The sequence below is a fragment of the Danio rerio genome, chromosome 3, assembly GCF_049306965.1.
Source record: "Danio rerio strain Tuebingen ecotype United States chromosome 3, GRCz12tu, whole genome shotgun sequence".
Classification (NCBI taxonomy): domain Eukaryota; kingdom Metazoa; phylum Chordata; class Actinopteri; order Cypriniformes; family Danionidae; genus Danio; species Danio rerio.
Genome location: NC_133178.1, coordinates 11,657,519 through 11,676,135, shown reverse-complemented (window position 1 = coordinate 11,676,135; position 18,617 = coordinate 11,657,519). Strand labels below are relative to the sequence as shown.

The window sequence follows — 18,617 nt, the reverse complement described above, 5'->3', positions numbered from 1 at the left end:
CACACAGTGATACGGGTAAATATCTGGAAAATTTCCGGAACGACTTTACCGGTATATTCAAAAAAGCGCTGTTCACACAGGCGAGGACTTTACAGAAATTTTCCGGAAAAGAGCATTCACACATCCATTCCAAAATACCGGTACCACAAATGAGCTTTAAACGGCTGCGCTTGTATTTGTAAACATTTGACTAAATTACAAACTCTGTGGATGATCAATATTGTGAACAACTTTCGCAGGATCACTTTCGCATGTCGAGATGTTCATAATATGTGCGTGTGCAGGCGCTCACAGGCTGTTTCACAGGCACACGCAAAGCTTGAAGGTAAACAAACAACGGCTTATCATAAGCATCTCATCGATGATTATTTAAACAGTTGGCATTAAGAAGAACATATAAACGTGATCTGACTAACTTCTAGCAGCTAAATGTGTCTGGAAAAATATTCAAAGGCTTTTATTCTCACAAACCGCGCAGACGTAAATGCGTCTGACTGTTGTGATTGGCTAAAGCAGACGTCTCACGTCAGCACGTTCTAGACGTGCACGCGCTTATTACGGCAATCTTCCTTCTGCATTCACACAGCGCAGCATTCCGGCAAATTGCCGGTAATGTTACAACTTCTCTTTCCGGAAAAAAGCCAGAACGAATTTACCGGTATTTTCAAAAAGGACCTGTTCACACATACAACCTTTCTGGAAAATTGCCGGCAATTTTCCAGAAAGGTCTGTATGTGTGAAAGGGGCTAGAGTGTCATTCGCCCAGCTATGAAATTTTAACAGCAAAAATGACATTGTTTGTTGACAACTTGACATAAACAAATACATAACAACCAGACAACTTGACCAAGACAACAAAGCTGGTCATAAATCTGTCATAAACATAATTGTCATGAAGCCATTTTAAATAGATCATGAATTTTATAATGACATTATTCATGTTTTTATTGATCTCAAATACAGTGGTACAAGCTGAATCCATCACTAAAATGTAATTAAATATTAGTTATGAATAGGAATGACACTTTTAACAAGACATTTTAATGACAAATACAGTTTGTTCCACTGAAAAACTCATCAGAAAAATATTTATAAACACACAAGGGCCTCATGACAGTCATGTTTATGACAGATTTATGGCAAGTTTTGTTGTCTTGGTAATGTCAAATTGTCAGGATTAAAATAAAGGGCGGTTGTGATGTATCTGTTAATGTCAAGTTGTCATAACAAACGATGTTATCTTTGCATTTAAAATGACATCATTGAGGAAATAAGCATGCATCTCATTCACAACAAGTTTTATCGACTATATTTTCGTAAAGAGATTAAACAATCACTCTAATATTTTTCTACATTCTCCCTCGATTTCCAAACTTCCAGTTATTTTCAACTCTGGGATTAAAAACAGGATAATTTGCCATTTCCTTCCCGCAAAAAGACAAAAAAATTCTTTCTCTCCTCCTTTTTTTGTTGTCTCTACGGGAGAGTCAGAGGTCCTGCAACATCTGTGATGTACCATGTCTTTACAGCGTGTCCTGCAATGCTTCTGAAGACACATTATTGAACGGAAGGAAAACTTTGTGAGATTCTAGCGTGACGTTCTAGATGAGATGAGGACAGCTGTACTGAAGTATGCAGGATTGTGATGGACACCAGAGGAGGTCAGGGCAAAATTTGTGTTTTTTTCTTTTTTTTCTTTTCGCACTTTTAATTACACGACAGAGGAAATTCCTGCAAAGCCCTCTGGGATGGCGACTTGGCACCAACGAGACGGTGGACTCAAAAAATAGAGCGATATTTTTGATATCAAAGCGAGTCGAATGTGGGTTGAGAGGAAACCAGGGCCAGACTCTTGGGTCTGGGTGGGATTTTTTCCACTCAGTCTGAGAGAGATGTGCTCTAACACATCTGAAACATGAGTGTGTGTGTGTGTGTGTGTGTGGTAGGAAATTGAATAAAATACATTCTTTAAGTAAACTAGATTTGAGAAGGGTAAATTTTAATTAAGATAACCAAATAAAAGTGCAAACTGTTTTTTAAATACAAATAAAATAACAATAGGTAGAAAAATATGATTTTGTAAAACCGATGCCACGATAGAGTTCACATATATGTTTTTTAAATCCAAAGTTACCACTTAAAGACAAATGTCTTTTTCCATACTTTTTCCTGATTTTGTGGACTAAAATCAATTTTATTTATTAAACAAGTGTGGGTTAACTAATATAATATAAATGTGTTAAGATTTCAAGTCTGATTCACTTCCATTCATTTATAGTCAAACCAAAACAATTTATTTGATTGCTGGTTGACAAGTGGGAAAGGAATAAAATGGCACAGATGTTTAGACAAATAGATGGTTAGATGGATGAATAAAACCAACAAAAAATGGATGGGTGGACAGATCAAAGATGGAAAGAATGAACATATGGATGGAAAGATGAATGAAGAGAAAAAACTTATGGATGGAAAAAGATAGAGATGTATGGATGGATGGATGGAAAAATTGTGGATGAATTGATGGATGGATGGACAAATTAAATGGGTAGACAGATGAAAGAATAAATGGAATGATGATGGAGAGAAAATATGGATGATTGATTAAGAAAATGGATGGAATGGAGATAAATGGAGAGAAAATATAGATTAAAGCAATGGAGGGCAGATTGATGGATGGACAGATGAATGAAAAGAATCAATGGAAAATGGATGGATTGATAGACGAATGGATGGATGGAGATGAATACAAAAGAAAAGAAAAGAGATGGAGGGTGGATGGTTGGATGGATGGATGGATGGATGTATAAACATATAGAGTGGATGGATGAATGGACAAACAAACACAAATGGGTAGACAGATGAATGGAAGAAATGGATGGACAAACATAGATGTGTGGACAGACAAATGGAAGAAATGGATGGAGATGAATGAAAAAGAGAAGAAAAGAGATGAATTGAGAAAAAATATAGATGATGAATACAATGGAGGGCAGATGGATGAATGGATGGATAAATGGATCGAAAGATGGAGAAGATGGATGGACAACCATACAGATAAGTGGACAGATGAATGGAAGGAATTGATGGATGGACAAATGTAGATGGGTGGACAGATGAATGGAAGAAATGGATGGACGAAAAGATGGGTAGACAGATGAATTGAAGAAATTGATAGATGGATGGATGGACAGATGAATGGACAAACATAGATGGGTGGACAGATGATTGGATGGATGGATGGACAAACATAGATGGGTGGACAGATGAAGGGAAGGAATGGATGGATGAATAGTTGGACGGATGGACAAACATAGATGGGTGGACAGATGAATGGAAGGAATTGATGGATGGATAAATGTAGATGGGTGAACAGATGAATGGAAGAAATAGATGGATGGATGGATGGATGGATAGATGGACTAAAAGATGGGTAGACAGATGAATTGAAGAAATTGATAGATGGATGAATGGATAGATGGATGGATGGACAGATGAACGGACAAACATAGATGGGTGGACAGATGAATGGATGGATGGATGGACGGATGGATGGACAAACATTGATGGGTGGAAAGATGAAGGGAAGGAATGGATGGATGGATGGATGGATGGATGGATGGATGGATGGATAATTGGACGGACGGACAAACAGATGGGTGGACAGATGAATGGAAGGAATGGATGGATGGATGGACGGACGGACGGACAAACATATGAGTGTACAGATGAATAGATGAATGGACGGAAAGAATTAATGAATAAATGGATGGATGGATGGATGGATGGATGGACAAACATACATAGTTGCGTGGACAGATGAAAGTAAGAAATGAATGAATGAAATCACAAACAATGAATTATTTTCTTTCAAAAAAAAATTCATGGATAAATGGATGGATGGCGAAGATGGATAGATTGAGGATGGACAGATGGATGGATGGAAAGACAAACATAGATGGGTGGACAAATTAATGTGTAAATGGAGAGAAAGAATAAATGGATACACACACACACACACACACACACACAAATCCTAGTATAACACCCAAACTTGCTAACTTGAAAGTTATGTAATGAATAATATTCAGCCAAGAGCAGGTAGAAGCAAAATTGTTGCTGTCTCCCACCTGTTGGGACCCCAGGCAGACTTCAGGCTGGGCGAGTGTGTCTCCGATTTTGACCAGGTGGGGTCGTAGCGTCTCTCTGGAACTTCCAGATAATACGGCCCCCAGAACCATAAGCGGAGCCCAGGGAGAGGCAGATGAGCAGGAACTGGAGTCTTCGACATGAGGTAAGAGTAACTTGAGGTAAACCTCTGGACTGACAAACACTCCCAGGAGCTTGGCTGACTCCAAACACTGAGGAGCAGAGAGACAGTGAAAATAGACATCTCTGTGTAAAAAATCTAAATCAATGCACTATTACAAACTCAATCAGTCCACTAAAATACTTTTAAGTGGCATAACTGTGCTTTAAAGGGATAGTTTACACCAAAAAATGGAAATTTATTTACTTTCCTATTTACTTTAGTTTTTAAACAAATACTATGAAAGTCAAGGGCTATAAGTTTTCAACTTTCAACTTTTTCAAAATATATGTTTTCGTGTTCACAAACTGGTTTGAACCAAGTAAAGGGTGAGTAAATGATGACAGAATTGTATCTTTTTGAGTGAACTATCCCTTTAAGGTGAAGTGTGTCATTCCTAAGAAATACAGATGGATAAAGATAGAGAGAACTGACAATTGGATATGTGGATGAATCAATGGAGAGAATGGAGGACAGATTGATAGACAGATATATGGACAAACAGACGGTAGGATAGATGGATGAATGAATAGATGCAGAAAATAGATTTTAAAAATGAAGTACAAATGGAATAATGGATGAATGAAGAGAATTGAGGATAGATGCAGAGATAGATGAATAGAAAGATGAATAGGCAACCGGATGGACAGATGAACAAATGCATTGATAAAGGGAATGGATGGATGAATGGAACAAGTGAATGACAGATGCATAGATGGAGAGAAACATGGATAGATAAAAAGATTGATGAAGGGATGATTGATGGATGGCAAATTTAGAAGTATAGACACAAATAGACAAACAGATGGTAAGATGGATGATGGGTGGACAGATGAAAGAGGGAAAGAATGAACATATGGATGGATGGATGGATAGAAAAGACGAGTTGATGAAAAACAGTGGAGGGATGGATGGACAGATGGGTGGACAAATGAATCAAAGAAAATAATGAATGGATGGATAGGTGTTGGATGGATGGAGAGAAAATATAGATGATGGATGGAAAAAGGGATGGACAGGAGTGGATGGATGGATGGATGGATGAATAAATTAATGAACATAGATGGGTGGACAGATGAATCAAAGGAAAGAATCAATGAATTGACAGATGGATTGATGAATGAATGGAAGGAAAGAATGAATGGACTGATGCATTGAGAAAAAAAAGAATGATAGATGGATGAATGGATGGAGAGAGAAAATAGATGGATGGGCAGACAGATGGATGGAGAAAAAAAGAGATGAATGAGAAAAAAGATGGATGATGGATAATGGAAGAGAATTGGATGGATGATGAGAGGATGGATGAATGGATGGATGGATGGATGGACATACATAGTTGGGTGGAGAGATAAATGGAATAAATCCATCAATGGATTGAGAGAAAAACTAAATGACAGATGGATGGTTGGAGAAAACGGAGGGAATAGCAGAAGAGAAGAGAAGATGGACGGATGGATGAATGGATGAACGGACAAACAGATGGATAGACAGATGAATAGAGGAAAAGAATAGATGCATGTACGGAGAGAAAATATGGATGATGGATGGATGGTAAAAATGGATGAATGGACAGACGGATGGATGGAGAGAAAAGAGATGAATGGAGAGAAAACAGATGATGGGAAAAAATGGAGGAAAGATGGATGGATAAATGGAACAAGAGGATGGATGGATGAATAAATGGATGTAGGGATGGATGGATGGATGATGGATGGATGAATAAATGAATGTAGGGATGGATGGATGGATGGATGATGGATGGATGAATGAATAAATGAATGGATGAACAAACAGATGGGTGGACAGATGAATGGAGGGACAGAATAAATGCATTCATGGATGGATGGACAGGATGGATGGATAGATGGATTAATGGACAAACATAGAGGGTGGACAGATGAACAGAAGGAAAGAATGAATAGACTGATGGATAGATTGATAGGTGGATGGATGGATGGATGGATGGATGAACGAACAGAGAGAAAAGATGGATAGATGGATGGATGGGCAGAGAGATGAATGGAGAGAAAAGATGGATGGAATAATAGAAAGTAAAGATGGACAGATGGATAGAAAGATGGAAAGGCAGACAATTGAATGGATGAATCAAAATAACAAATGAAGGGTTGGAGAGAATGGAGGATCATTCGTTCTCTCGGTCAGAAGAAATATCAGAAAGGAAAGATCAAAAGATAGACTAAGAGAGTAACCAGTGACAGTGATTGGCTGCTGTGTCACCTGTGTCCTGACGTCAGTCTCAGCATCTGCGCAGGCGTGATACAGCACTGTGAGCAGCATCTGCAGGTGTTGTGTACAGTGATCTTCAGCATGCAGGAGCAGAACCCGCAGCAGCTGCACCGTCTTCACCCGCGTCTGCACCAACCAGTCCCCAATATCCCGACCCATTGCAGGAAGCAGCTTGGATAGATTCCTTACCACCAGCTCCCGGCAGCCCAGCCCGGGACGTTCTCCTGAAACAAACAAACAGAAACAAAACAGCACTGGGTTTTATTATTTCGTCACTTTCATCCATTGTCATTAGGGCTGCACGATAATGAAAAAATCAAACATCGCAATATTTTGTTCATTCATTCATTCTCCTTCGGCTTAGTCCCTCATTTATCAGGGGTCCCTACAGTGGAATGAACCGCCAACTATTCCAGCATATGTTTTACCCAGCGGATGCCCTTCCAGCTGCAACCCAGTCTCACATTCACACACAATCTCACACTACGGCCAATTTAGCTTATTCAATTAACCTATAGTGCATGTCTTTGGACTGTGGAGGAAACCGGAGCACCAGGAGGAAACCCACGCCAACATGGAGAGAATATGCAAACTCTACACAGAAATGCCAACTAGCCCAGTCAGGACTCGACCCAGCGACCTTCTTGCTGTGAGGCCACAGTGCTAACCTCTGAGCCACCATGCCGCCCTGAATACAATTTCACCTGATTAACTATTTAGAAAGAATTTATCGTTGTACATTGATTGGGATGTTTCTGTAAGGGAGTGTATTCTGCATAAAATCTAATAAACATATTGAAATCGTAGATAAATACAAAAAAGAAACGTTACAGTTGAAATAAACAGTGTTTATCATTTTTTTAGAGGCATTAGTATTCAGGTACAGCAATTGAATTATAAAAATAATTCAATAAAGTTATTAAAGGTACAATTTCAGATGCCTGAATGCTTTTAAAATCATCGTATAGTCACAAGCCTCTTTCACACATACAGACCTTTCCGGAAAATTGCTAGTAATTTACCGGAAAGGTCTGTATGTGTAAATGCACCCTTTTTTAAAAATACAGGTAAATTCGTTCCAGCAACTTTTAAGAAAGAGAAGTTGTAACACTAACGGTGATTTGCCGAAATGCTACTCTGTGAACGCAGGAGGAAAATTGCAGGAAAGAGAGCGTTCATGATTAGAACACGCTAATGTGAGACGTCTACTCCAGCCAATCAGAACATTCAGACGCATTTACATCTGCGCTGTTAATGAAAATTTAAAGCCTTTAAATATCTTTCCAGACACATTTAGCTGCTGGATGTTAGTCATATAACGTTACTATGTTCCTTCTGAATGCCAACTGAAAAAAATTATCGATAAAATGCTTATGATAAGCCACTGTTAGGGCGAAGCAGTGGTACAGTAGGTAGTGCTGTCGCCTCACAGCAAGAAGGTCGCTGGGTCGCTGGTTCGAGCCTCGGCTCAGTTGGCGTTTCTGTGTGGAGTTTGCATGTTCTCCCTGCATTCCCGTGGGTTTTCTCTAGGTGCTCCAGTTTTCCCCACAGTCCAAAGACATGCGATACAGGTGAATTGGGTGGGCTAAATTGTCCGTAGTGTATGAGTGTATGTGTGTGTGGATGTTTCCCAGAGATGGGTTGCAGCCGGAAGGGCATCCTCTGCATAAAAACTTGCTGAATAAGTTGGCGGTTCATTCCGCTGTGGCGACCCCGGATTAATAAAGGGACTAGGCCAACAAGAAAATGAATGAATAAGCCACTGTTTGTTTACCTTCAAGCTCTGCTTCAGTTGCTTGACGTGAAGTGCAGGAGTGCTCTGGTGAGCGTCAGCACAGACATATTATTAAAATCTATAGAATACACCTTTAAGGGACTTTGATAATATAAACATCTCGATAGCGAAAATGTTCCTCCATGTTTTCAGCGAAGTAGTTCACGATACATATCCATCCACAAAATTTGTAATGTAGACAAATGTCTAAACATTTAGCTGTGGCAGCTTTGGATGTCTCTGGGACAAAGCAGCTGCATGAATGCTAAAGCTTTGGATAAAAGTGAAAACATCAACAAAACCCAGACCCCTTCTATGTTTACACATACAAGCGCAGTCGTTTACAGGCCATTTCTGGTTGATGATGTCAGAATTTAGCTTTATTTTGGAATCGATGTGTCAACATTTTTTTTTTTTGAATTTACCGGTAAGGTCTATCAGTATTTTTCCAAAGACTTTCTAAGGGGGCTACAGGCCTCAAAAATCTCTGAAACCCAGAGAGCTTCTTCCTAGTTTCACTCAGAGATGAAATAAACATAAACTAGATCAGGCCTGTGGGGCTTTATTCTGGGACAAGATAACCAAGCATCAGTATCTGTTGAGGAGGTCAGGGAGGGCTACAGTATCTCAAATATCTGATATGTTATATGTCATTTGAGAGTCTGCGCTACAGATTAAGCATAGATGTTGTATACAGGGCTTGACATGAATTTTTTTTGCTTACCAGCCACAGTGGCTAGTAGTTTCCAGAGTTACCTGCCACTCTGCATTTTCACTAGCCACAAATTCATTCATTTATTTAATGTTCTGCTTAGTCCCTTTATTAATCAGGGGCCCCCACAGCGGAATGTGCATATGAAGCATATGTTTACGCAGCGGACACCTGTCCAGCCGCTACCTAGTACGAGCCACAAATTAATTGTTAGGAAAATACATTTATTTGCTTACATTTCACTTTAATATATTCATTTTAAGTGATTTTACTTTATTTAGTTCAATTAAAACCCCTCTGACCACCCAACTTTTAATATGCGTGGTCAACATTGTGGATAATTGGATGGAAGTGGAACAAAACCTTTCATCAAAGTTGACGCAAAACCAAAACACTCATTCTTGTCTTAGAATAATTTGATTAACTTTGTTGATCCATGTTAAATGTTGACTTATACGTGCAATACAGGTCATAACATATAAATAGAGCCACTTCTAATGAATACAATAACAGTTGAAAATGAAAAGACGCTTTAAATATTTGTTTTTAAACTATTAACTATTTATTTAATTATGTAAAATCATATATTAACAACAGTTGTAGTGCTGCAGAGTAGAATAATCTGCAAGTACAAAGCAAAAATCTACTAATCTCGGCTAATCTCAAAAACTTAAATTAACACAGACATACACAGGAATCAGACCAATTTTTTTGCCACTTTAGGTTTCAACCGGTAACACTGATTGGTGACATTTTAACTTACTGTATATTAACCAAATACAGATTGTAAGAAAGCACATAACTCCTTTTGAATCTAAGAAAAAAAATGTCACTCCAGGGTTCAACGCTAAGGATTTTTTCTACTGGCCCGATCGGACCAGTGGTTGAGATTTTTACTTGCCCTTCCAATATTTTCACTGGCCCTACCAAATAAAAGTCAATAGTTATTTCTTAGCCACAAATTCAAAAAAGAAATGTGTCAAAATGTTTGTAAATCTAGAATTTAATTATTTAAAAAACGTTAATAAATGTGTAATGGGCAAAATTCAAAGTGTTTTGCAAACAAAAGTAGCAAAATGCGCAGGTATTTTATTGCAAAACAAAAGATGGCTGACCTGCCAAACTGACGGCAAACTGTACAAAACATCACTTCATTTTTTTAGTCGTGGCGTACCCTCATAAACGTTTGCTTCCAAGATGTTAAAAATAAATATTTTCCTTCAGCATCATCACTTGATGATGCCGCCATGTTGCTGTCTCTTCGATGTACTGGTTGTTACGAAAAAAATAACATGCTCACAATATCTAATCAGATAAGAGGAACTGAGAAGGTAGCATTTAAAGACTTAAAAACGCAAACGGTTTCTGTATTCTGACTGTTTTTACACGCAATTGACAAATAGTCACAGGCAAATTAAACTTTAGTGACAGGGCATCAGTGGCCCGATCGGGCCAGTAACGATCCTGTCTACTGTCCCAAGCATCTCACGCTGGCCCCGGGCCATCGGGCAGTCCTTATTGTTGAGCCCTGCAATCTATTAATAGTTAGTCTCACCTCCAGATGTGTAGAGAGCAGGTGCTGGCAGCTGAAAGTCCATCTTGTCCTTCAGATCATCCTCATTTTCCTTTTCCCACTGAGCTCCTACTTGCTTCCATGAGTTTTCAGCAAGAGACCTGGATCACAAAAGCATACATTTAAGAATCAAGTAAGTTTACATTGAATTGACCAAAAGTGCCAGAAAGAGGTATTGTATTACAAAAATGCTGTTAATTCAATTCATTTTTTATATCAAAGAAATCCAATACAGTACATATTTCATCAAACTATCAAATTATAATGATTTCTGAAGTAACCTGTGACACTGAAGACTAGAGTAATGATGCTGAAGATTCTTAGCTTTTTGTCAACAAGATATAAATTATATTTTAAATATATTCACATAGAAATGTCACTATTTAAACATACAGTACTGAGCAAAAGTTTTAGGTCAACATTAAATCTGTTTTTTACTGATGATATAATGGACATGTGTGACCCTTTACCATAAAACCAGTAATAAATGTACCTTTTTTGTCAATTATTTAAAAAAATTGAGATTTATACAGGATGAAAAAATGGTCTTTCAGTTGATGTATTGTTTGTTAGGATAGGAGTTGGGCTAGGTTAGAGTTGTCCTTGTTTGAGCTGTGTTGTTAGCAATATTTTATGAATTGATGGAATTGTGAATGCTGAAACGTATCCCATTCCTTCTGGAAAGGACTATAATGTATATGTAATAGTTTTCATTTTCGGCATGATAATGATCCGCTAATTGCAGTGAAATTTACTTTTGAGGAAAACAGTTGATGAAACACAGACAGTCATGAAATGGCCTCCACAGGGTCCAGACCTGAATAATATAGAGGCTGTATGAGATCACCTGGACAGAAAAAGAAAGATATGACTCTCTAAACCTAAAGAAGAACTCTGGAAAGTGCTAAAAGAAGCCTGATATTACACAGCACATTCTTTCAGAGAATGTCAGGAGAACAAAAACGGTTCAATTCGAATAAAACGGTTCAAGCTGTGCTACCGTGCCCCATTAAACATAGACTTTTGCTTGAAGAGGTAATGTTGTGCTGCTGTTGTTTGTTAGTACATATTTCCTACATTTTGTATTTGTTTTTACACAGAGACTGATTGATTATATATTTTGCAAAGGTCTTAGGTCAACAAAGTTAGTATAGTACTTAGGACCTACCTATGCACAGTACTGTATTTCACAATTTTTACTCTGTTTTTGACTAAACGAGTGCTGCATCGTGGAAATAATAGATTTTAAAAAATAAAAATTCTTATCAACACCATACTGAGGTAGTATGATGTAATAAACCCAGGCTCAATGTAAATACATGACAATACATGCAAAATACACTTCAATGCACATTTCAGATGACAAGTGCATGAGCTTTATTCTTCGATAATAAGTCCCTGTAAATATCATTAGTGTGAAAAGGAACAAAACTGTCAAACTTATGTAGAAGTACATTTTTGGCGTTTTAAAAGAATGTAGGTGTAATACACCATTGTGTATCCACAGTAGTAATTTGTGTTTTGTCATTAATGTTTCTATTTATTTATGTATTGACCTTATTCTCCGCAGACGAGCGGGCGCTGCCATTTGAATCTTTTTGGCACGAGACTTCCGGTCTCATTCACTTCCATTCATTTTTAGACTTTAAAAACTGCTCGTTTCGCTGTTTGATGTTGCAAACTGATATTTCCTTCTTATATTATTCTACTTGGTCTGTATAGTCATGCAAACATTTGTTTGTAGAACAAGTAGTTTGACCGTTTTTTGCTGTTTATTATTCCTTGTCATTTCTCCCATAGGCGACTGAAACAGAAGTTCTAAGACAATCGCAAAAACAGGCGCACTTCCGCATTTTAGAATAAGGTCGATATACTGTAAAAGTAATTTATTATCACTACTGATGACTGGGTGTGAAACAAAATAACATCAACAGTTGAGAAAGCATGAGCTGTGGGTTACCATGGCGATACTTTTTGTGTTTACTTCAGATGCTACTAAGCTGCTCCTGAAGAAAGACACTGAAGTTTTCTTGTGATTTTGTTTCTCCTGATAATTCAGGTATGTTTCATAAAAAAAGTCAATATGTTTATTATAATTCATGTAAAAACATGCGAGTATACATTTCCTATGTGTTTTTTTAAAGTGAATAGCTTATTTACAGTTGTTAATTGAGAGGAGTGATTCAGATGAAAGTACCAGTAAAATGACAGTTGGGCTGAGTTTATAACTGACTCCCTAGTAAATGATATGTATTATACTCAGTATGTGATAATTGAACAGAAAGTGACTTATTATTTGTATTTATTAGTTGTATATTTGTTAATGTATAAAGTTTATGAGAGTAGAGAGTTACATTGGTAATTGGTGTCAAGTGTAACTGTTACAATTTAAATGATACAAATAACAGACGCATGATTGTTCAGTGAGTTTAGTAGTCTTATGGTAAATGGTTATATACACAGGTATTTACAAAGAAAGAAAAATGAAATAGATGATTGACAAAGGATTTAAAGTGATACTGATAAATATACAGAAGGTATAATATTTATATGTGTTAATGAGAGTACAGAGTGTATAAGTATTTGAAGACTTCATTGTTGTAAAAAAAGAGAACAAAACTGTATGTTTGATAAAATGAAACATGATTTGTGAGGATATGCTTGCTATACTATGACTGTTAATAAACAGATGCTACTAAGCTGCTCCTGAGGAAAGACACTGAAGTTTTCTTGTGATTTCGTTTCTCCTGATAATTCAGGCACTTTAATCTGCCTACGAGTTCCGCGGCCGGGACCCGTAACATAGGCTAAAGCAGGTATTTCCAATAAGCTTATGCTGGATATGATAGTATAAAGAATGTTTTCAAACACACTAAATCATTTGCATAAGCTATAATGATTTCCTTTTATTTTAGAGGCTTGAAAAACACTAGCATGTGAAGTTTTACAGGACATGTGTTGTCACCTGATTTCAGGGATCTCATCACTGACGCTGGTCAGAAGCAGCGGGATGAGCTTGTGGAAGTAGGAATATCTGTCCGGCAGACGGAGAAGCCAATCACCAACAACAAGAGTAACAGCCTTCCTCACCTGAGCAGATTAGCACAATAATAAATCATTTGTATATGGAAAAAAACAACCCAAGTGTGCCTTGTAAAGCAGAAAATGTGCTCTTGGAATAAAATAAAATGTAATAAAAAATTAAATAAAGTCCCCTGTAAAGTGAAAAGTGTATTTTTGAATTAAAATAAAATAAAATGAAACTAAATTAAATAAAGTTCCCTGTAAAGCAGAAAGTGTATTCTTGAAATAAAATAAAATACATTAAAATAAAAAATCCCCTTTAAAGCAGAATGTGTATTCTTGGAATAAAACAAAATTAAATTAAATAAAGTCCCCTGTTAAGCAGAAAGTGTCTTCTTGGAATAAAATAAAATCAAATCAAATAAATAATAATGATACAATTTAATAAAAATGTCCTCTGTAGAGCAAGAAGTGTATTCTTGGAATAAAAAAAAAATAAAATAAAATAAAAATGTCCCATGTAAAGCATTTTTTTTATAAAAACATAAAGAAATAAATGAATAAATAAATTATTAAATACAAATTATTAAGAAGCATTGCTCAATAAGCTTTTTTGGTATATTTTTTATTGATTGATTATTCAATTAAAGGCAGTTTACCCGTGGCGAGTCGTCAAACAATCTCTGTGCCAAGTGGGATAAAACCTCATCCACGTTCTTGCCTGCGCTGTACTGAATGACTGCACCGATGGCCTGTGTGGCAGAAACTCTCACTTGGGAGTGCTGGTGTGAAATAGTCTGCAACAGGGGTTTCAGAAGACTCTCAGCCTGAAGATGGAAATGTTCTGAGCAAAGGACAGAAAAAAGACTTGTATGTCACTTATATACAGTTGAAGTCAAAATTATTAGCCCCCCTCTATGTTTTCCCCAATTTCTTTTTAACAGAGAAGATTTTTTTTCAACACAATTCTGAACATAATAGTTTTAATAACTCATTTCTAATTACCGATTTATTTTATCTTGATGCCATGATGACAGTACATAATATTTGACTAGATATCTTTTAAGACACTAGTATTCAGCTTAAAGTGACATTTAAAGGCTTAACTAGGTTAATTAGGTTAACTAGGCAGATTAGAGTAATTAGGCAAGTTATTGTATGACAATGGTTTGTTCTGTAGACAAACCGAAAAGAGATATAGCTTAAAGGGGCTAATCATTTTGACCTTAAAATGATTTTTTTTAAATTAAAAACTGCTTTTATTCTAGCTGATACAAAACAAATAAGACTTTCTCCATAGAAAAAAATATTTTCAGACATGCTGTGAAAATTTCCACATCGCGATGCAAATGTGTGCATCGTCTGTTATTAGTGACTGACTGTAATTAAATGTGCTATAAAGATTTAATTTATCATTTCATTTTCATAAAACAGTTATATAGATGTTTAAGTTGCAGAATTTTAAAACAGTTTAACGATTTCAACGCTTTTTACTGGATATTACATCAGTCAATGAGACTAGGCTTGACTTTAGCCTCCTTGTTAGAGTAACTGACACCCATGCAAAGAATTGCTGGTTCGATCCATTACATATATTTATTTATTTGACATTTTTTGCACCACAAATACAAAGTTTCTGGTTTAGCCTCTCGGCAGCAACAAATCCAAGCCATCCAAGCTAGGCATGGGACGATAACCATTTTCAAGATAAACCGCGGTTTGGAAAAGTCAAGGTTTTAAAATTGCCAACATTTTCTGCTATACTGTTCCTGTGGTATGTCAGATTTTTTTTATTTTTTATTATTATTTTTTTTTTAATGACAACGGTATCTCCAGTAGATAAGATATCCAAAAATGCTGTTTTAAAGGGTCAGGAAATACCAAAACACATTTTTTTGAGCTGTTGAAAGACATATATGTGACCCACGCTGCTAAAAACACTATTAGGACACATATATTTCACAAAAATTGGTTGTTTTTGCATTATTACAAGTAAATTCATTCTTCCAGTTTAAAACAAATTTTTGAAGCTTCGTCACGTCGATTAGGTACTTGCATATATTACAGACTGGCTGTCTGTACCTTGGAGTACTTTGTGATGTCTCTGAGTGTGCTGCATTCATTCATGAGAAAGACTTGGTTCGAACCAATCAGCACGCTCTATTGTGTATGCGGTGCAACTTCATTAATACGCATTATAGCTTTGAAGACCCGTTTTTTTACCCGTTAGAGTGTTCAGACGGCAGAGAGAGACACCACGTTGTGTTGCCAAAACAAGAGGAAGAAGAAGAATTGTTTGGAGATACGAGTCCTCAGTGTTTCTTTTATTATTTGCTGCAAGGAAGGTTTTGTTTTCGTTTTCCCACTCTAAGAGCGCAGCTGGACTCACGTGTTGGTTTACAGTGAACCTGTCTAAGGAACATTTTTTTACCTGAGAGCTTTTCTCATCTGAAAATGGTGAAATTCAGATTTGCTGCTCTCTCCTTTAATAAAAACGCGGCTCCAGTTGGTGTTGATTGTCCTGTCCCTACAGATTTGTAAGTAGGCGATCAGTGGTCTTTGTTTGTTTATTTAGATGGCAAAGTTAGTTCGTATCGTCAGCAGTACTCTATCAGTGTTTAAAGACAGACCTTAGTCAAATGATTTCTTTTTTTTTTTTTATAACTATTTTTTAGGGGTTTTTCACCTTTATTTTGATAGGACAGTAGAGAATCAGACAGGAAAGCACTGGGAGCAGAGAGAGGGAAAGGATCGGCAAAGGACCTCGAGACGGGAATCGAACCCGGGTCGCCACGAGCACACTGGTGCTATATGTCAGCGCGCAGAACCACTAGAGGTGTAAAAACACCCTGCTGAAACAGGGGGGTTTGATAGCCCTTTTAATTGTAAAGAAATCTGTGTTTTTGAAACTATTGAAGACAGCAAAAGTAAAAGATTAATTTGAATTATTCAGCCTGACATGTTTACTGCTGCAAAACATTTTAAATGCTTCTCAAAATAAAAGCGAAACAAGTTTTTGTTTTTTACCCAGATATTTAAAAAGAACATACATTAGAGAGGTAATCACTACACTGTCAAACCATGAATCCGTGATATTTTTATCTAATGTTATCATACTTTCATAATCTTATCCCGGCCCATGCTTAATCCAAGAACTTATTTCTGAAAAAAAATTTAAGTCTGCCCTGATTTACTCACCCTTTGCTTGTTACAACCCTGTTTGAGATTCACTGTTGAACACAAAAGAAAACATTTTGGAAAGATCACGCAAACCGATTGACTTCCAAAGTTTTTTTTTTGTTTTTGTTTTTACAGGTTATCGGTTTCTAATATTCTTCAAAATACCTTTTTTTGTGTTCAGCAACAACCAAAAGAAACTAAAAAAAAGGTTTGAAACAACTAGATAAAAAGTAAATTATATAATAATGATAATGATTTTCTTTTTAAGGGGAACTATCTCTTTCTTTTGAAGCACATCAACATCTTAAGTTACTTTACCAGGAATACACTGAGCTACGCTGACGGTGCATTTACAGCTCTCCTTCTTGACTTCAGCGAAGGGATCGGAGATGGTTCTCTGCAGGATCTTGATCAGGTCCTCCAGGTAAGGGGCGATCTGCTTCCCGCACACCTCCACCAGCAGAGAGAGCATCTCCATGAGCGCCAGTCTGAGCTCCTCCGCGGGCTCCAGGATCTCCTTCCCACCGAGCCTCTGCGCCAGCGCGGGCATCAGATACGGCAGACAGTCCTCTGGTTTGGGGACAGCCCTGATAAATCCAACGATGATCTGGATTGAAGCGTCTCTGCACGTCTCTGCTGGATCTGACAGGCACTTCAGCAGCGGCTTCAGCAAGCAGCCGAGAAGCTCCTGCATCGCGCCGCTGGATAAACGCTGCTCGACGGTTTCTCTTCTAACCGCTTCTAGAGCTCGCTTTCTCGCGCTTTTGTTGTCGTCGTTTAAACAGTTTAAATGGCGAGCCAGAGATTTTAACACATCCGCCGCGGCTCGGTCATCACCGGCGGCCGCCATTGCTGCTTCACGTGTGTTGTTGTTGTTGCTGGTTGTCATGGTTATTGTTGCCACTACGACTGTAAATCGCGACAGCTGAGGTTGCTTTACGGTAGATGCTTATTCAAAACTGTTCAACTTTATTTTAGTTTGCCTCCTTAGATCAGAAAGAGATATTGAAACATACAATAAGATGATAAAAACAAAGCTATATACTAAGTTAACAGGCAATGTATAGTTATGTGTTCTAGTAAAATGTAATTTGTTCTGCAAGCCACTGATGACGTTTCTTTAAAAAAAGTTGTCGTTTAGAACTTAAAATGATTAGAAAAACAAACAAAAAAGCCATGTTTTTGGATTTTAGACATGTTTATATTCATTTTTTGACAACATAATACCAATGTTTTGACTTCAGAGGAGTTGTGTATGTAAGTGTATATATAATAGACTTGTATATATGTCTATGTGTGTAGGCTACTACTATTACCTACCTACATATTTTTAGGCTGTAAATGACAATAAGTAATGTTTACACATACCAATAAATAAATGAATAAATAATCAGGACATCCAGAGAAAACTGAGAATTTTAAACTATTTTAAAATACATTTCAAAATTAAATATTATCTTTATATCACAAAAAGAAAAATGTGAGATAAATCCATATTTTACAAACAGACAAATAGGTTAACTTATTAGTTATCTCAATAATTATTTCCGATATATATATATATATATATATATATATATATATATATATATATATATATATATATATATATATATATATATATATATATATATATATCGGAAATAATTATTGAGATAACTAATAAGTTAACCTATTTGTCTGTTTGTAAAATATGGATTTATCTCACATTTTTATTAGTTATTGAGATAACTAATAATATATAAATAAATAAATATATATATATATATAGTATATAGGTATATATTACAATAGTGTA

At 36.7% G+C, this 18,617-nt stretch overlaps 2 protein-coding genes across 2 annotated transcripts in view; one reads left to right on the top strand and one right to left on the bottom strand.

The window, feature by feature from the left end:
* Positions 1–18,272, bottom strand: part of dnaaf5 (dynein axonemal assembly factor 5) — a 42,954-nt gene extending 24,682 nt beyond the window's left edge. Inside the window, exons 1-6 of the mRNA XM_073944160.1 lie at positions 17,138–18,272; positions 14,299–14,483; positions 13,581–13,705; positions 10,598–10,716; positions 6,548–6,780; positions 4,128–4,358 (exon numbers count right to left, since the gene is read on the bottom strand). Of these exons, the coding sequence (XP_073800261.1) occupies positions 4,128–4,358; positions 6,548–6,780; positions 10,598–10,716; positions 13,581–13,705; positions 14,299–14,483; positions 17,138–17,708 (1,464 nt within the window). The 5' untranslated portion in view covers positions 17,709–18,272. The remainder of the gene's footprint in view (positions 1–4,127; positions 4,359–6,547; positions 6,781–10,597; positions 10,717–13,580; positions 13,706–14,298; positions 14,484–17,137) is intronic.
* LOC141381148 (uncharacterized) overlaps positions 1–18,617 on the top strand; it is a 587,543-nt gene that overhangs the window by 101,618 nt on the left and 467,308 nt on the right. The gene's annotated exons all lie outside the window — the stretch shown is intronic.